General features: G+C 42.7%; 1 protein-coding gene and 1 long non-coding RNA gene across 3 annotated transcripts in view; one reads left to right on the forward strand and one right to left on the reverse strand.

The window, feature by feature from the left end:
- LOC147627422 (uncharacterized) overlaps window positions 1-20479 on the reverse strand; it is a 103149-nt gene that overhangs the window by 50607 nt on the left and 32063 nt on the right. The window contains exon 4 of one of the 2 annotated variants that reach the window (XR_015268224.1): window positions 12454-12652. The exons of the other annotated variant lie outside the window; for it this stretch is intronic. This is a non-coding gene — a long non-coding RNA (uncharacterized LOC147627422). Of the gene's footprint in view, window positions 1-12453; window positions 12653-20479 lie in introns of those variants that run through there. 2 annotated transcript variants of the gene reach the window in all.
- On the forward strand, window positions 8332-9365 carry LOC147627423 (ATP synthase delta chain, chloroplastic-like). Its single transcript, XM_086814309.1, has one exon. The coding sequence runs from the start codon at window positions 8415-8417 to the stop codon at window positions 9204-9206; it is 792 nt and encodes a 263-aa protein (XP_086670435.1). The 5' UTR covers window positions 8332-8414; the 3' UTR covers window positions 9207-9365.

Below are 20479 nucleotides of genomic sequence, written 5' to 3' on the forward strand. Positions count from 1 at the left end.
TTCTGGACATAAGCCATATGTATCACATCTTTGTGTCTTTGGTTGTGTTTCTTTTGTTCATGTCCCCGATAAGAAAGAGAGCACACCTACCCCTAAGTCCAAGAGGATGATTTTTACAGGCTATAGCTCAATATCCAAAGGATACCGATTTTGGGATCTGGATGTGGAGGATATTATCATATCTCAAGATGTTCGGTTTGATGAGACATTATTTGGACTTGATTCTTCGTCCATGAACACTTCTAAGCAAATTTTGGACCCATTTCTAGCCCATATTAGAGAGTTTTCTCATCTACCATAGAAAGCTTCTTCACCCATAGTGATTTTGGTGTCTTTAACAACACCAATTCAGCCCATTGTACCCTCTTTTTAAGTCCCTATATTTGTTGTATCCATCCCCTTACATAGAGCTAGATTGCCTCCTACATCTTCTCCATCAGTATATGTAGCCTCTCCATTATCTTCTCCACCTTTAAATGTTTCTTCTCCATCCAGTAATGCCCTGGATGCCTCCACTTTTGTAGCACTACCTTTTTCTTCTTTCAAATTTGAGAGGAGGTCTAGTCCACCCTAGTGCATCCAGAAATTATTACAGGACTTTGGCCTTTCTGTGACAACCAGTTTCATTCTAAGGCATCTGCTCCATCTTCTAGACCTTGGAGATCTTCTAGACCTTGGAGATCTTCTCGACTTGCTTCTTCCAGTCATATAGTGAATTATGCTCTTATGAGTACCTTACAGGATATTGATGAGCCCGAGATCCCAAGGCGGCCCTTGCTTTGCTATGGAAGATGAGATGTCTTCTATTGAGTGGAACAAAAACTTGGGAGTTAGTTCCACACCCATTACATTGGAAGGTCATTGGGGTATAATGGATTTTCAAAGTCAAGTTTCATTCTAATGGTACTTTGGATAAGTACAAAGCTCACCTTGTTGCTCGACGCTTGTGGTTATGCTTAGAAAGCTAGCGAGAACTTTGATGAGATGTTTGCATCCAGAGCCAAGTATACCACCATTCAGATTGTTTTAGCCTTGGCAGCTCATTTTGGATGGCCTGTCTTTCAGGTGGATGTTAAATCAACTTTTCTGAATGAAGATTTAGAGGAGGACATATCTGTTGAGCAACCTCCAGGATTTGAGAATTAGGGACACACAGATCATGTTTATTTATTACAAAAGGCTCTATATGGTATCAAACAGGCACCTCGTGCTTGGCATCACAAGATTGATGACTTCTTAATCTCGCTTGGCTTTGAGAAATCTTATCCAGATTCAAACCTTTATGTCCTTCTCTCTAATGGTGATATTTGTATCATTGTGCTATATGTGGATGATCTCATCCTTATAGGATCTACTTCTTAGTAAGTCACTCATGTTCAATCTGAACTTTCACAGTAGTTTGAGATGATTGATCTTGGATTACTTCATTAGTTTCTTAGTCTTAAAGTATGGCAGTGCGATGATTGCATTTTTATTTCTCATGAGAAATATATGCGCAAATTGCTGTCCCTTTATGGTTTGACAAATTGTAATCCTCTCTCTTGTCTGATGGATCCTAGTTCCAAGCTTTCAAAGGAAGATGATTCTCCTTTGGTTGATTCTACTGAGTACCGACAGTTGGTTGGTTCATTGCTCTACCTCAACAACTCGTCCAGATATCTCTTATGCCTTGAGTACTCTGAGTCAGTTCTCCTCTATGGCTCGACGATATCACTAGCAAGCTGCTTTGCGGGTTCTTTGGTATTTGCGTGGCGGCACATCCACTTGTGGTATCACTTATTCCAATGGTTCTGATTTGGTGGGATTCACGGATGCTGATTGGGCTGGTTGTGTTGATTCTCAGCAATATAGTTCTTGGATACTATTTTCTACTTGGATCTGGAATGGTTTCTTGGAAGTCTCAGAAACAGAGGATTATTGCTACATCATCTACTGAGGCTGAGCATAAATCAGCTTTGTGGATAGATTCTAGAACATTTATGTTGTGCACAAGATTCTCCTGTCACAATTTTCTTGGACTCCGAGAGTGCTATTACTTTGGCATAGAACCCGGTGATTTGTGGTTGATCCAAACATATCAAAGTGCATTATCATTTTGTTCAAGATTGGATCAAACTTGGTCTTCTTCGCTTGGTGTATTGTTTTATGAAGGACAACCTAGGAGATATCTTCACCAAACCACTCCCTTGTGCTTCTTTGGAGGTCTTACTTCAGCATCATGCCGACGTTGGTTCACCCATCTAGCACCGAAGAGGAAGTGTTAGAAATATTGTTCATCCCCAGATGCACTCCTTGCATGCTTGTATCTGGCCCATTTATAAGGCCATGCACTGCATATTTTACCTTCTATTTTTGCACCATTTTTAGGTGCCTTTTTAGCATTGTTCAGCATTTTATGGGTTTTTTGTCCAGGTTGGCCTATAGGACCTCGCCCAACCAACTCATGAGGACCTATATAAATAGGTGCCTCATTCCCACATCATTTCATCTCTAATTTCAGCCTTGACTTGTACATACTAGCACTCACAGGCCTCCCTTGTGTTGTACCTTATATCATATCTAGGTTCTTGATCATCTGCAATCTACCGTATACATATATATGCCATTTTATTCTCTGTTTTTAGATTTACAGCAGTAGCACATATTTCTCACATCGCCTTGGTATAATCCTTAGCAAATTGATGGATTGATAAAAGTGTCCTATTTCTCTTGTTTTCTTACTCAACACCTTCCCATGGTGTGTAATTTTTCAAGTTAGGAAATTTCCATCAACCTCTCCATTTTGTTGGCACTCATCCGCCTCCATCCATTAGCGATTGCCATAACTCAAGACTATTTCTTAATAGTGCCCTGGGATAATTATTAGCAAACTAATGGGCTGATAAAAGTGTCCTATTTCTCTTATTTCCTTAACACCTTCCCATGGTGTGTAATTTTTTAGGTTGGAAAACTTTATTATTGTATCATTAAAAAACTCCTTAGGAATAGCTGTGTTGTTGGCAATCCTCCCTGTTAGCCTGGAAGTCCCTGGTATGAACAGCCCTACACAGGGGCACTTTTTACCTTGTGCTGGTGGCAAGGGTTTTTTCCCCATGTGAACACACTTGTGCGTTAGCCACATCAGCCCTAGGGCTAAGGCTACTAGTACTCTTGTACTCCATTCATTTTCTTATCATTATTATCAAGTACTTTCTAGCTTTATCTCCCTCACTCTCTGAGCTCATCTACGAGACTATGTGCGTGTGTGTCTGTGTGAGTGTGTAAAGCATCTTCTCCCTCACCCACATTGGTATTAGAGCCTTTGAGCATCTTGGTATCAGAGCAGGTTGCCAAAGTCTTATTTTTTAAGACTGCATTCGCATTCAACTGTCAACAAACTACCACTGACGTTTGCGTTTTCTCGCGACTCGACTTTCTGTAGTTGGCCTTGACGCCCTCATCATTGGCGTGGCCTCCTAGTGTGATTTTCATAGCCTAGTTTCAGAGCTTATCTACAGAGCTGACAGCTCCTGACCATTAGCCTTGGGTGACCTAGTGGTAACTGTGGAGGAGTAGTTGAAGTAGTTGCCCATATTGGTTGGATAGTTAGGATAGAGTGACCCACTCCACATCCTTCACGCATGCATTGGTACTATGTTATATCTTTTATTTTGACATTTCGCAACTTGGTGATTTTTCATCATATCCAAAGCACTCCATTGGCTTCCATGGTACAAATCAAGCAAATTCATACACAAGGATGCAAACTGTCCTTTCCATCCTCCATGTAATATAGGACATTAATGCCCTACACTTGATCTATCCTCATATCCAACACCTCCCATTTCCCCTACCATGTTAGCAATATATTTGGTTTGTTGTGGAAATATAGGCAGTGGGATACGGATTTCCAAACATGCCCCTTGGATAATCTTCATTAGAATGATGTAATGGTTCTTGAAATTGCACCTAAGGATGTTCTGGTCCTTGAAATTGTGGTGTTGATGGCCTCCTTGGCCCATACATGCAATTTTCAATGTCGTGATTTCTCACTCTGAAATGAGGGCATTCATTAGATGTGTGCATTATATGATAAAACATCGTACTAACACTAGCAGCCTTATGTCTTTGACAACTTTCATCTCACTATATCTTCTTGTATGAACCATTTGCAACTTCAACCCCACTAGAGCATAAGATTCTAGACCAGCTTTCGTCATTAGTGTCCCTATCATCATAGTCAAGCCTATCCTTGACTATCATGGCTTGTTAGAAGTCATCCAAAGTGGCTGGCACTTCTACTTGCTCCATCTTCCCTCCTAATTCGACGATTTAGGTCAACTATGAAGTACTTCTTCAATGCATTATCCGTAGGCTTTTCATCATCTAGACACTTTGCAATGAGGCTTTAGACCTTAGTAATGTAATCTCTTTCATTATCCTCTTATTTCTCGCAGTTGGAGACTTGGGCTGGTCCCAATAGCCTGCAGGTTGGAACCTTATGATTATCCCATGTCTTTGTGTCTTTAAGTAGATCCACATACCAATCACTTACATTACCTATACTAATCACGATATGCCCTTTGCATAAATTCCTTCCTTTCTACTACACTAAGAGCATTGTTAATTAAAACCCTTTGACTACCACCAACTGCTTGTACTACACACTACTCCCTAGAAACGACATCAAAGTTTTGTTAACCACCCCATCTTGCATGTGTACAAATGTCTTTCATCATGCATTTCTGGCATGTGGTTCATGGTGGTCACTAGCTCCAAGGCTACACTATTATGGTATGGTTGAACCTAAGATGTCCCACTGGTGGTGGGTGCCAGGACGGTGACCCATTCCTCCCTCTTCTACCTGCCACCTAGAATAAAACACCTAGAAGAGCTAGTATCGTGTTACGGTTTAGGGACAACAACGTGGGATTACTTACTCCTAATCCTAGTTTTTTGCACCTAAACTACCTACACTTGGAGGTTTCAATGGTAAGCTCACTTTTTCGCTAAGGGAGTCATACATAAGTACTCTAAACTTCCTTGAAGTTATACCTCATTTATTTGGGCAATCTCTTTTCTTGCACTTTCAATCTGGCTATTTTATATTCTCTCTTCTCTTCCTCTTATGGTAATTGTGCTCTCTTGCATCTACTCCTTCCCTAACTCCTCAAGATTATCACAATGGGAGCGGTTTCTCTCCCGTTGGGTTTAACACAACTTCTCTTAAGTCTCGCATGTTTCTTATCACTTTCTCTTTTCCACTCATTCCATGTTCTTCTCTCATAGCTTGCAAGCTCCATTCATTGCTATGTCTTCTCTCCAGTCTACTCCATAATACAAAATAAGCAAGAGTGTGCTCCTTCAATAGCATGAAGGATTAGTAAGAGAAAAGACAAGAAACTAGTTCACAATTTTAGATAATGTAATGTGTGGTCCTTCAAAAAGTAGAGAAATTGACTTACAAGTCCATATGGATAAGACAAGTGTGGGCGCAACGATGCCCACAACTCACTTATATATTAATCTAATTCTCTACTCCAAGTTCTATAAAATAAATAAAGCCTATGATACATTATTAGACATACCCTACGTTGAGATATCGAGTTTAAGTAGTGCGAATATGGATGACATGTCAGGATAACAGCTTTGCACTTATGCCACTAGCATGATTGGTGAGATTACGAGTGATATCTCACCAATGGCTTACAGGTTGTGTGACATCCACTTTGGTTCACTAGAGCTATGGCATAGTTATAGTGCCAACTCATGTAGTCGGGTTCACACCATGGGGACCGACCTTGTATGTTTTAGTAGGAGAGCACTTTTCTTTATAGTATGTACTCTTACCTTTATATTATGGTTGCAGCTCAAGCTCAACCTTTCGCCCTTCTTCTCACCCGAGTGTCACCATGGGATTCTATGCTACACATTATTCATTAATCTCTATAGGTAGTTGGCTAGTCAAGAGCAGAAGACACACACAATAGTAAGGTGCATTGTCACATCTTGAGCCGCCTTTTACGATGAAGAAGAGGGTCAATATATTGTGTGAAATTGGTCCATATGACCTCATGATTTTAGATTTTGGATTTGAGGCTATTTTGGGGTCCATTTTGGCTCTCCAAGTTTTCTACATGCACTCTATGAAAGTGTTAATTTTGACTGTGTACGCCCAATTTCTGGTTTGGTGCATAGTTGTGGCACAAATTTGGTTGTAGGATAGTCTATGTAGAGAAATTGAGATTTGCAGGTGTGTTAGGGATGTATGTTGTAGTATAGTAGTTTACAGTACCATAGGATGTGTCTATGTTGGAGATTACAGGTTTGTTGTAAGTGCAAAAGTATATGCAAAAACTATTCGGTAAGTTGCTCTAGGTAATCAAGTATGAAATTATATCCCAAATTCTGAGTGCGAGAAGCTAGACAAGGGTAACCTCCAAGCATGGAAGTTCAGGATGAGAAACTTCCTGATGAAAAAAGGATATTAGGAGCTTGTTTTAGGTGACGAGAAGTAGACGGAGCTACCAAAAGAAAATGTCACTCCACAATAGGTGCAAGAGTTTTAAGGTTTAGCATGAGAAAGCTAGCAAAGTGATGTACTGGGGTTATCTGTTAGAGTGTTGGATGCTATGATCGACCATATACAGGATGCAGCAACACACCTAACAATGCATGGCATACCTTGGTTAAGTTATACAAGTACTAAGGCAAGAAAGATACAGTTGAAGTAAGAGCTACACAATGTGCACAGGAATAAGATGAATATCAATGATTACTGAAAATGAAAAGGCTTGCAGATGTCCTCAAGCTCCAGGTGACGACGATGACTTGATGTCAGATCACATTGAATAGGCTTGGCAAAGACTATGATACAGTTGAAGTAAGAGCTACATAATGTGCAAGGGAATAAAATGAATATTAGTGATTATTCACTATAAGTGAAAGGTCTTGCAGATGCCCTCGCCTCTATTGGAGCTCTAGGTGATAACAAAGACTTGGTGTCGATCACATTGAATGGACTTGGCAAAGACTATGATCAATTTCAAACATTTATCCGAACTCGAGAAAACTTCCCAAAGCATCGGCCTGGTTGGTAAGATTATGGGTGGTATGTCGCCAGTGGTTTACAGGCTGTGTCACGACCACTTTGGTTCACTTGAGTTATGGCATGGTTCTAGTGCCAGCTCATATAGTCAGGTTCATACCATGGACCGACCTTGTATATTCTATTAGGAGAGTACTTTTTCTTATAGTATGTACTCTTATCTTCATATTATGATTGCAGCTGGACAAGACCAAAACAACCTATCTGTAACATCATTGATTAGATGGTGGTTTATCTAGCAAGACAAGCTACTAAAGGTGCATCTCATCTTATCAAGCAAGGCAAGCTACTAAAGGTGCATCTCATCTTATCAAGCAAGGCAAGCTACTAAACCACCATCATTGATTAGATGGTGGTTTATCTAGCAAGACAAGCTACTAGAGGTGCATCTCATCTTATCAAGCAAGGCAAGCTACTAAAGATGAATCCTTTAAAAGCAAGGCAAGCTATCAAAGGTGCAACCTATCAAAGTAAGGAAAGCTACTAAAGGTGCATCCTACCTTCATAATGGAGGAAATCTCTAGAGGAAATCGGCTTGACATAGATGGGAAGGCTAGAAAAGAACCAATCAACATAAAGCCCCCCTTTTTTAAAAGAGGGTCCCATTATTCTGCATTTTCTTGAGAGCATGTGGCTGCGTATAAAGGGTGGTATACCTGGCCAAGTTATAAATTTATTTAGAACTTGGCTGACAACACTTGGGCATGCAAAAAAGAGAACAAAAAAGAGAATGATGGTTGTGTGTAAAGGGCCTAAATAGTACATATCTACACCAAATCTAAAATTTTCAAAAAGAAAAATTGTAGCTTCGGGGTAAACCTCAACCCTTGCTTTGCTTGATGAACATGTTATTGTGAACAATACCTATACTTACACAAGTAATAAATGCTAAATCAAAATATATATCCACCAAATCTAAACATATTTAAAAACAAAAGCTACAAAGAGCACGCAGAATATCCTCCACCATTAGATCCTATAATGATTAACCAAACTAAACCAAAAAGCCACTCCTCACAATGTCTTGCATTAGGCAAGACCAAAAATGGTGTGCATGCCGTGCACACTCACGCACGGGCATCCACATCCTCTTCTCCCTGTCGTTCCTTTTCAAAATTATATGGGCATTGTAGTAGCGATGTTACTTTAAGTGTTTGGACAGGCCATGCATTGTAGTGTGTAAACGAAGTGTTTGGATAGGCCACGCAGTAATAGCCACATACATTGTGGTACACTAGTAAACCAATGTGTATAGGTGGATAAGCTTCGCTTGCATCCATCGAGTCTTTTCTGGCGAGTTCGCCTCTGTAGCCTACCCTAGCCAATCATGGAAGCCCTCCAGCAATCCCTCTCGTCTCTCCATGTCAACGGTTCCCTGGCTCCGTGCGCGCGTGGCTCCGCGACCAAGCCCCTCTCTTCCAACCTCTCCTTGCGCGGCCCTTCAGGCGTGCGCGGCAGCCCCTTCTTCTCCAGCAGCGGGCTGAAGGCGAAGGTGCAGGAGCAGGTGGCGCTGGGCGGTGACAGTGGCGGGAAGAAGGCCAGTGTGGTGGCCATGGCGAAGTCGGCTGCGTCGGGGTATGCAGCGGCGCTGGCAGAGGTGGGCCAGGCACAAGGCTGCCTAGACGCGCTGTTCGCCGACGTGGAGAAGCTGGGGCGGTACGTAGAGGACGAGCAGTTCTGGAAGTTCGTGACGAGCCCGATTGTGAGGGAGGAGGACAAGAAGGCGGTGCTGAAGGAGGTGAGCAAGGAGGCCAAGTTCCAGCCCGCCACACTCAACCTACTGAACCTCATGGTGGAGAGGAAGCGCACGACCTTCCTCAAGGAGCTTGTGAAGGAGTTTGAGGAGCTGTACAACGACCTCACCGATACGCAGCTGGCCGTCGTCACGTCTGCCGTGGCGATCGACAAGTCGCAGCTCTCCCTCATCGGCAAGAAGGTGCAGAGCATGTCGGGCTCCAAGAACGTCAAGCTCAAGAACATCATCGACTCCTCCATCATTGCCGGCTTCATCGTCCGCTTCGGCAAGGACGGCTCTCGCCTCATCGATATGAGCGTCAAAGGCCAGCTCGACCGGATCGCCTCTCAGATCGACCTCGCAGACAAAGCTGCCGCCTTCTGACGTGCCACGGTAGCTCGCTGTACTATGACATCTTCCCTCACGCGCTCTCTTACTAAGTTTTTATAGTCGTCGTGTAAATGTTCCGGAGGATCCCGTGGAAGATTTTGCCTTGTGCCTTTGCTTTCCATTCTTCATAATTCTTAACCGTCTGTGTTTTCTTGATTTGTTTGAAGTTCAATTTAATACCATCGCAATCATTAAAACTCTATATGCCGGTATGACAATCATAATTAAAAGACGACAATTACGAAAGAGGGGGTGGAGGGGATTAAATATCTAGAGGAGACTGTGGGATCGTAGTGATGGTCATACCAACCGCATACATCCCAATCACAAAGACCCTGTGGAGGGATTGCATAGGAGCCGAAGTAGGTATGGAGTTCCCATGCCCTTATTCTTATGATCAATCGGGCTTCAATCAAAGGTCCCCAAGTTTTGGAGATTACACACATGTTAATGTGGTTCAAACCAACACCATTTCACTACCTTGACTTGCGGTTTGTGCAGGTAAATTCGTATATCCCAATACACATGGTAAGCAATGAACATAAATATACCTTCGCTTAACCCAAGATCCATTGTAAGTGATGTATTTATGGACATTCTGCAGAAGAGAATGGCTTTGCATGGGATAATCAATCTATCGTGTTAAGTTTACTTTATGAATGGCTTTGCATGGGATAATCAATCTATCGTGTTAGGTTTACTTTATGGAAATGTTTAGATTACATAATTGTCACTGTGTTTGAATGAAGATTTTGAGGAGGACCTTGATACCCCATCATTTCATTTGAATGCTGAAATTTCACTACATTTGTGTACGTAAGGATGTCCTAGTATGAGTCCTTTCTTTTGAAGGATTTCACTACACTTGTATGTAAGGATGTTTTCTATCTGGAATCGTTGTTTTAAGTGTATTTTGGTTTGTGCCCTTGTTCAAAGGACTATTCTACATGGAGTCCTTCTTTGAAGGGCTCGTGACCGGGCCTATGGTCCTGTACTCGGTGTAGGATAGCACTAGACATATGTACACCCTAAGAAAGCTCAAGACGAGCTCCTCAAGCTTAAGTGAGGTATGCTCTAAAGGATTAAAGAAAATGACTTAAGCTTTTGAGCTTAGTCTTAAAGAAAATTGCAAGCTTGATTTTAACTATTTTTCACATTGATGTTGACTTATAATGTTATTAATAGAGAGAGAGAGAGAGAGAGAGAGAGAGAGAGAGAGAGAGATTGGCACCTTGGTGCAAGTTTGAATCTTGAGACCAATGAGGATATTGAACGATTTCGATTTAAGATATTTGAACAGTGGCATCATTTGTCTTGAAGGGTTGTTAGTATATATATCAAGCGATGGAGCATGTCTTGGATCTAGAGCTCAAGAGGGGATTGTCATCGATGTTCGAGGGGACGGGAGCATCGCGGGCATGCTAGAACGAGGAAGGCCTAGTCTGACGGAACTCCCCTCCGGGTAGGGGCTTGGAGCAGTCCGAGGTGGGTCCAAGAGACCATTGTATGGTTGTCATCCTCCTCCTAAATCCGAAGGAAGTTGGTGATAGTTGGTTGACAAGGGGGAGGGGTAAGGTGGTTGGGATCGAAACTTTCTCAAGAAAGCATCCCTATGTCTATGAAGCTCAAGTAGAAAGATCCCTAGGCAAGGCTGGTTTGGCAAGTTAATCTTATATATAGGAGGACACCCATTGTATGGGTGTCCTCCTCCTAAATCCGAAGGAAGTTGGTGATAGTCGGTTGACAAGGGAGGGGTAAAGGTGGTTGGGACTGAACCTTTCTCAAGAAAGCGTCCTTATGTCTACGAAGCTCGAGTAGAAAGAGTCCTAGGCAAGGCTTGTTTGGGAAGTTAACGATATCCCTCATGGAATAGATAGTGAAACCTCCCATGCATCTCATAGTATATTGTGCATCGGCATATATATTGCTCCTTTGTCTCAACCTCTATGTGGCATAATCAGATCCTTCCTAGGTCTCTGTATGAGCTTCCTAAAGGTGCATTTAGCTCTCCTTGCCTTGACTCTGAGGTAGTGGGATGAAACCCTAATGGCCAAACGCAATCTGCATGGCATCGAGCATGGGAACACACAAGTAGCCCGGTTGTTGGATGAATCCATCCTCTATGAGTGAGAGATACAATCTCTGTAGAAGTGCATCTTTAGCGGGAGCTCCAAAGGTGTGATTAATATGTTGTGGGTTTAGAGGTTGAGAAGATCTGACCTGATAACTTGGTTAGTGTCCTCATGAGAGTTGGAGAAAAGGGGACTCCAAACTTTATTGAAGAGCTAGAGAAAAGGCGAGTCCAAACTTTATTTAAGGATGTGGATCCCTTATCTTGAGAATCAAGTGGAAACTCAAGTATACCATATTCCAAGATGGCCCTGGAGTGCTAGATGTCTCCATGAGGACTCCAAGAAAGCCTCAAGAATTGTGGGGCCATGTGACTGAATGTGATGGAGGTATGTGACTTATCTGGAGGAGTGCATCCACTACCATCAATGCAACAAACGCTACCTAGATAATGTGGTGTAGGACTGATGGTTTGCTACGGATCATATGGGAGAACATGATGACCTAGGGCCTCTTGACTCATTGCCAATCCTCATTGGATAAATTTGACTCCTAGAAGGCCACTCCATACATCAAGACTAGTCTGAAGAGGGCATCTAAAAGCCAACCCATTCTCCTAGGCTCTTGGAAATATGCTTGGAAGCACTGCTGCTCAAGTAAGCTAAAGGCTGCATATCCCTCTCCCTCTGGCATTTGCTACAGAAGCCATGGTGAAGCGTGGGCCACTAAAAGTGACACCAAGGTAGACATAGGATGAGACAATCTTCACAAGATCCCCTATGTACATGAAACTCAGTCAAGGTGTGTGTGTGTGTGTGTGTGTGTGTGTATGTGTGTGTGTGTGAGAGAAAGAGAGAGAGAGACAGAGAGAGTTGTCATATTAGAGTAAGTTTAGAAACATTTGAATTCCCATTTTGTAAAGATTTTAATTACATTTTATACGTTCCAACATAATAGAGTTGAGTTCTCAATAATGAAAAAGTTTGAGTAAATTTTAAAATTTTATATAGTCGAGTGAAGTTATCACCACTATTACAGTTAACACTAACATATGCATTTTGACATAGCACCATGAAATAGCCTAGAATAACATATTCTTGTATAGAATATTAGTTTTCTAGTGACAAATGTCTAAATGGTGCCATTTTTGAGCATATGTTTGAGGGTTATTGTGCCTCTTCGAAAATGAGAGGTTAATAGTTTTACAAATTTACAACTAGCAATCAACAAACCTGCATGTTGCATTAGTTCATGTTTCCCAACTCTGTCAAAGTGTGTAGCATAAGGCATGCTATATCCCACATCTCCTAGAAGCTATATCCCACATCTCCTAGAAGTGGCCACCCTCTTCTCGTATTTTCTAATTTTAGCTTGACATTCGTTCATAGTCAAAGAACTTGAGAGTTTTCAACTTTATAAAGGCTACTTGATGTTGCATAAATTGGTGCACCTCATTAACCATGAGGAAAACTTGAAGAAAAACAAACTTTTTAAAAAACAAAATCAACCCAAGCAATTAAAAATAATCCAATTTAATTTATGCAATCAAAAAATAATTTAAAAATTAGATTATTTACAAAAAAAAAACATAATGTTTAATTGCTAGGCCACTTATACATTCACAAGCATGCATTTTCTAAATTCTATAGCCTAATAATTATTTTCAAAAACATGTCTTTTAAAGAAAATGTTTATAACTTCAAAAAATAAAACCCAAAAAAAAAATCTTATGTAAATTGTACAAAAAATTGATATTGATATCAAAATGTGCTTCTTATATCAACCCAAAATAATAATAATTTAATTAGCTAAAAATTTATATAATTTAGGTAATTTATACCAAAAACATAATCTTTCATGTATAAAAAGTACAACCCTTTTATGAGGGAAAAAAAGTACAGCATATTGCATGTCAATATCAAAATTTGCAACTTATATTGAGCCTAAAAAAGTACAAAAAATACATATAAAGATTTATTTGTATAAAATAAAAGATGTCAAATAGTATGTACATGCAATTTGTAATTATAGCTTGAAGAGGAGAGAGAGAGAGAGAGAGAGAGAGAGAGAGAGAGAGAAAAGCAAGAGTCTTTGTAGAGTGGGGTGCCGTGAGGAGAGGGATTTGGTATGATAGGAGTAGGGAAAGGAGAAGGGAAAGAAAATGGGATGGTATGAGACGGAGAGCAAAAGGGAATGGTGGGGGGCAGGAGGGCGGTGGGATGGAGAGGGAGGACGATGATAATGAGGGGGGGGGGGGGGGGGGAGCATAGGGAGATTGAGAGAGGTATCGGGGGGAAGGGTTGGGGGTGGTGAGGGTGAGGGTGAGGGTGAAGAAAAGATGGAGGGAAGAGGGAGAGGGTGAAAAGAGTAGATGGGAGGAAGAGGAAGAAGATAGAATTGGGGGGAAGGGGAAAAAGGGAGAGACAGAGGTGAATAGAACATGGGCAGGTGGAGGGGACACATAGAGAATGAGAGAGGTACTGTTATTTCAAATTCATAACTTGTTAAGATTAAGTGAAGATTGGATTGGATAAATTTTTTACCCTTGTTATTGACTTGCTTAAGCACAAAAGTAAGATTGCCCAAGAAATGAAGAAAGTTCAAGGATTGAAGTTAGAGAATTAATGCCTCTACTTCAATAATCAGTTTTACGTTCCTTAAGATAGAAAAGAGGATTCCAAATGAAGCTCATGATAGCCATATAACAGGACACCCCGACTATGTGAAAACTTTCATGGTTGTAAAGACGAGTTTCTTTTGGCTTGGACTGAAGGATGTACTACAACATATTCATCAATGCTTAATATGCCAGAAGATTTAGATCGAAAGGATAAAAATGCCAAGAAAGTTTCGTCCTTTAGACATCCCATATGAAATAAGAGTGCATAAGCATGGATTTACATCCAATGTAAACATTCTATCAATGTTGTTTTCCTTTATAACCATTACTAAAATCTTCTACATACAAATCCATGAGGATAAACCTCACATATAGACCACGTTCAACCATTTTTCTAACAGAAACCAGGTCCTTTATAACTTTTGAAACATAAAGTACATCAACCAAGTACTTAATTTGTCCATTCTTACCTTGTATACACAATGACACCTTCCCAACATGCAAAGTTTTTTCCACAGGCCCTGATTTTTCCATTTTTTACATATCTCTAAACCACTCGCCATGACTGGCCAATCCACATTTCAATCATAATAACCAAATTTGATGGAACTAAATATTCCATTCAGTAACTAAAAACGTTCAATCAAATTGGTTAAGGCCATGGGACAAATTGATGGTCCCACCAAGATCTGCTCATTTAGACTTTGCCTTGAAGGCAAAGCACGCCAATGTGAGGGCAAAAGGACGAAAGGACCACCACACAGCATAAAACATGTGAGTGAATATTTTACGACCCTGTGTTTTTCTCTGGACAACAAGCAAGTGGGCAAGGGCACGGGATGGACAATGTGAACGGCATCAGCTTGGATATGAAAAAGAAACCCATGTGGCTAGCCCAAGTGTGAAAGGGGACAAAAGGGATTTTGAGTTTATAAGGTTTTATGACCTTTGATGATTTAAAAAATATTATTATTTTGAAAGATGCGCTTTTGCTATTTGCTTTTAGTTTTTCTTTGGAGAAAAGCAAGCGGAATCACATCTTTGGTTATAAAAAGCGAAGGTTGGCGGAATTCGTCAGAGTGTCATGTGGGTGTGGCGCATCACCTTGGCAACCGTGGTCTGAAACTCTCGCTTTTGGAAGGAGACTCGCTGGCGGCCTGCCCTGTAGCACACAAGCGAGCAGACGAAGCAAGTTGTGCAGGTTCGCGCAGGTCTGCAGTACACAGGCGATTAGGCGCACCCTTTGTGCATCAAGTCGACAACAGCAGGAGACAGGCTGGTTGGAAGGAGGCAGACTGTGCTAGGACAGCAGCGCACATGTGGGCTGAGCAGTTTTCCTCACGTGCTTTTCCTTTCTCTCTCTAGGGGAGAGGCGCAGAGTTGCAGACTGGTGCAGAAGGTGGCGCAGGCAGAAGCGTACATGTGACGGCAGAAGCTTCAAAGGACTCCTTGGGCTATGCTCTAGAAGACATCAAGGTCTTGCCCTCTTTCTCATGTGTGTGGGCGCACGCTCGCATGAATGTATGTATATCAGTGGGCGCTCGTATGCGCGCATGGGTTGTCGGAGGAGGCAGTATTGATCTCGACTATTGTGGCAGCTTTGTGTGGGTTGTACGACCGCGCAGGATTGCTGTTGATGCTCCTGCTGATGTTGTACGACAATGCTGCTGTTTCAAACCATGGGGGACAGGTGGTAGTGGCCTTATTTCCCCAAACCATTTTGGCTGAAGAAGAATAGAGATTAGGCTTTTCTCTTTTTCTCTCTCTAGGTTTTGGCAACCGTGCTTGGATGGTATATCTGTCATGGGAACAAGACATTGGTTTTCGAGAGGAAACAAGACTTTGGTATCGAGGAAACAAGCCTATGGTTATGGGATACAGGTCTTTGGTTTATCGGATACATGTCTTTGGTTTCATGTGGAAAGCATGTCTTTGGATTCATGTGAACAGGTTGTAGTTTTCTCGAGGTTACATGCAAGCTGTGACTATAGGGAAGGACATATGGTTTGGTACAGCCCTTCTGCTGTCTGGGAAAAGGTTTGAGAGATCCATGGTAGAGATGGAGAAAACCTTTTCAAGCAGGGAGGTGTTGTACACGTGTGCCTTCTCTATGGTATGCTGTGCTGTGATAACGAGAGTTCTCATTTCGAAGTCATGGGTGAAACTATAAGGGATCCTATTGATGGAGAATTCTACAAGTTGTACTTTGTACTTAAATTTGATCAAGTAAAGAAATACCGCAAGGGGCGCTACTGCGTTTTGGGGCCAATCGGTGTCCTTGTACTATTCGCAGGAGCACTCTAGCTCCCCTTGTTTGTTTCCTTTTCTAGGTCCCCATGGGTGATGAAGTGTTTTGTGTGCGAGTGTTTGTTTCACCGCCCGTCAGATTTCTGAAGGCCGGTTTCATGGTTCCATCATCAGGATATCATCGACTTTCTCAAGGAGGCGAGCCCGTGGTTGTCACATCAAAAGCTTCAACATGTGGAAAGTGAAAAGGAAGTGCAGGAGACAGTGCAGGATTGTGTGTCTTTGCTTGTATGAGGTGAAGAGCAAAAGCTAAAGATGAAGCTCAAGAGAAAAGACACCAAGGACAAGAAGTAGTCAGCCAAGAACAAGAAGCAGTTGAAGTGTTATGGTGCAAGAGATGGGTTGAAGGCTATGGCTTTCGACACTTTGTCACCAGAGGTATCTTCACGGACGCTTCATGGGGTTCGGAAGGCAGCTTCTTTCTATGTTTAGCAGTGGTGATCTACTATGCTTCATTAGGGACTTGTGCTTACCAATTGGGTGGAGTGCAAGCAGGCTTTGGGTGCCTGTGGATGTATTAGATCAGGCTTAGACGGAAGCGGAGGAACTTGATGAGGTTCTTATTCCCAAGCAGATACTGGCACACAAGGAAAGAAAGGTACGAGGTAAAGTTTCCCGTCGCGGTACGAGGTAAAGTTTCCCGTCGCTATCTTGTGAAGTTCAAGAACTATTCACTGATGGATGCGAAGTGGATGGAGGAGGGTGACTTAGCAGATTCACCTCAGGTATTGCAGCTTTATCTTGATGCCTTTGAGTTGGAGCGGACTCTTGCGACGGCTCATTCAGGTTCAGCAAAGCATGGGTCTAGAGCATTGCCTGCTGCTCAAGAGGGGGGTAGCACCTCCGCTACCTTGTTATAGACAGGCTCAGTTTTTCATCTAGGAGTCGCTTGGTGACATCTTTGTATTCACCCAAGGTACTAAGGCTGACAGTACATCTGCTTATGGGACTTCTATGATATTGTGTACTAGTCACATGAGATAATGCTATTTCTGGAGTTGGTCTCCTTTGGAATGGCATGGTTTGGTTGAGCTCAAAATCTACAGCAACCTGAGCTAACACTTAGAGACTCTATGGAGGGCATAAGTCTTGCGAGCAGTCCTAGAGTTGGTTTGGTTCATGGATATATGGATCGAACTCTATTTGTGCATGTATGCATACACTTTTTTGAGGTATTATTATATTCTGTTGCCATTGGATCCTGGTACCCTTGAGAATACATGGGTAATACTCTGGATTGAGTGGTGTGATGCATGTATATTGGTATGATACATCAAGTACTTTATTATGTTCATGGATGCATCATTGAGTGTGATTCCTGAGGGATGGCCATGACACGTATGTGGGAAGTACTTAGTGGATGTATAGTTTAGATGCATTGAGTGCTTTCATATGCTCATGTTGTACCCCCAGTCGTGGATATCCATGGGTGTAAGGCTTGCGAGCAACCCTGAGACTGTTATTTTGGAGTAGGTAGAGCATCTTGAGGAGCATATTGTTTGCCAATGCATATGTTTGTCATATGTAGAATGATACATGGTTTTGTTTTTGGCTAACACAAGTTACGTGTTTCCACTTGGTATTAGACTATTGCTGCAGGTTCTGACGGAACAAGCAAGAGTTGTTTGTCACTTTGACGTGATAGTGTGGCCTTATTGTCCAGGATGATTGTTTCATCACCCAAATGCACTTGAGGGCCATTGCTTTTGTCATATGGGGACTCTTTCTTCATTGGATACTTACTGTGTTATTGAGTGCAATCGAGGACGCTTGCTATTTTTCAAGAGGGGGGTATGTTACGACCCTGTGTTTTTCTCTGGACAACAAGCACGTGGGCACGGGCACGGGATGGACAGTATGAACGGCATCATCTTGGATATGAAAAAGGAAACCCATATGTGGCCAGCCCAAGTGTGAAAGGGGACAAAAGAGATTTTGAGTTTATAAGGTTTTATGACCTTTGATGATTAAAAAAAACATTATCATTTTGGAAGATGCGCTTTTGCTATTTGCTTTAAGTTTTTCTTTGGAGAAAAGCACGCGGAATCGCATCTTTGGTATAAAAAGTGAAGGTTGGCGAAATTCATCAGTGTCGTGTGGGTGTGGCGCATCACCTTGGCGACCGTGGTCTGAAACTCTCTCGCTTTTGGAAGGAGACTGGCTGGCGGTCTGCCCTACAGTACACAGGCAAGCAAGCGAAGCATGTTGTGTAGGTTCGCACAGGTCTGCTGTACACAGACGATCAGGCGCACCCTTTGTGCATCAAGTCGACAACTGCAAGAGACAGTCTGGTTGGAAGGAGGCGGACTGTGCCAGGACAGCAACGCACATGTGGGCTGAGCAATTTTCCTCACATGCTTTTCCTTTATCTCTCTTGGGAGAGGCGCAGAGTTGCAGACTGGTGCAGAAGGTGGCGCAGGCAAAAGCGTACTTGTGACGGCGGAGAGCTTCAAAGGACTCCTTGGGCTATGCTCTAGAAGCCATCAAGGGCTTGCCCTCTTTTTCATGTGTGTGGGCGCACGCTCGCATGAATGTATGTATATCAGTGGGCGCTCGTATACGCACATGGGTTGTTGGAGGAGGCACTGTTGATCTCGACTATTGTTGGGGCAGCTTTGTGTGGGTTGTACAGCCGCACAGGATTGCTGTTGATGCTCCTGTTGATGTTGTACAACAGTGATGCTGTTTCAAACCATGGGGGATAGGTAGTAGTGGCCTTATTTCCCCAAACGTTTTTGGCTGAAGAAGAATAGAAATAGGCTTTTCTCTTTTTCTCTCTCTGGGTTTTGGCAACCGTGCTTGGATGGTATATCTATCATGGAAACAGGACATTGTTTTCGAGCGAAAACATGACTGGTATGGAGGAAACAAGCTTATGGTTATGGGATACAGGTCTTTGGTTTATCAGATGCAGGCCTTTGGTTTCATGTGGAAAGCATGTCTTTGGATTCATGTGAACAGGTTGTAGTTTTCTCGAGGTTACATGCAAGTTGTGACTATAGGGAAGGACATATGGTTTGGTACAGCCCTACTGCTGTCTGGGAAAAGGTTTGAGAGCAGGGAGGTGTTGTACAGGTGTGCCTTCTCTATGGTATGCTGTGCTGTGATAACGAGAGTTCTCATTTCGAAGTCTTGGGTGAAACTATAATTGATGGAGGATTCTACAAGTTGTACTTTGTACTCAAATTTGACCAAGTAAAGAAATACAGCTAGGGACACCACTGCATTTTGGGGCCAATCGGTGTCCTTGTACTATTTGCAGGAGCACTCTAGCTCCCCCTGTTTGTTTCCTTTTCTAGGTCCCCATGGGTGATGAAGTGTTTTGTGTGCAAGTGTTTGTTTCACTGCCCGTCAGATTTCTGAAGGCCGGTTTCAGAATATATATATAATGGTGAGTGCAAATATGTAGAAGAGCCCTCAGGTGTGAGGTGACTCTAAGTAGAAAGACCAGTGCACAAGCAGAGATGATGTCGGAGCTGAAGCACGGTCGGTGACGAAGGCTCATGTCGATGTGAGGCAAAGCACTCCGAGTGGTGGTCGGTGTCGAAGGCTTGCGTCGGTGGAAGCAGAGGCACTCCGAGGTGATAGTGGCAGTGGAAGATGAGGTGATGGAGGCTCTGATGACAAGGGTGCTGCTGTACCTGAGGTGGTCAATGAAGAGCAGAGAGGGTTGCCGTCCCGAATGATGGTGGTGGTGGAGCAAGCTCTGATGACAAGGGTGTTGCACGACCTGAAGGGTGCAGGCTCTGATGACAAGGGTGCTGCATACTTGAAGTGGTGAGGAGCAAAGAGGGCTGCCGTCCCAAGTGGTGCAAGCTCTGGTGACACGGGTGCTGCGTACCTGACGCAGAGAGTGAGCTGCTGTCCCGATGGTGAGAGCTGAGGCAAAAACACCGATATGCTCTATGTATAGCAGAGGGGGTTGCTGTCCCATGGGCTGTGGCAAAACGCAGAAGATATGCTGATCTAAGCACTGATGTGAGGCTGCTGTAAAACGCTGATGTCAGCCTGAGGTAAACACTGAAGATAGTAGAAGAAAAACGCTGATGAAAAGGATGTAAAGCTCAGATGATAAACACTGAGGTAAGCTTGATGGTGTGCTGAAGTAAACGCTGATGTACACCTGATGATGAAACGCTGAAATCAGCCTTGATGTAGGCGATGATAGCGGAGAGGGCTGCTGTCCCACGGTGGCCTGTAGCACAGGGTGGGCTACTGTCTAGGGTAGTGGCCAGATGGTACCGGATATAACAATGAAGTGGTACACCCA

The sequence above is a fragment of the Cibotium barometz genome, chromosome 20 (genome assembly GCF_041138505.1).
Source record: "Cibotium barometz isolate CiBa-2024 chromosome 20, ASM4113850v1, whole genome shotgun sequence".
Taxonomy (NCBI): Eukaryota; Viridiplantae; Streptophyta; class Polypodiopsida; order Cyatheales; family Cibotiaceae; genus Cibotium; species Cibotium barometz.

Bases quoted from the DNA above. Each gene is read 5' to 3' on its own strand.
- LOC147627423 (XM_086814309.1), top strand. From the start codon at position 8,415: ATGGAAGCCCTCCAGCAATCCCTCTCGTCTCTCCATGTCAACGGTTCC.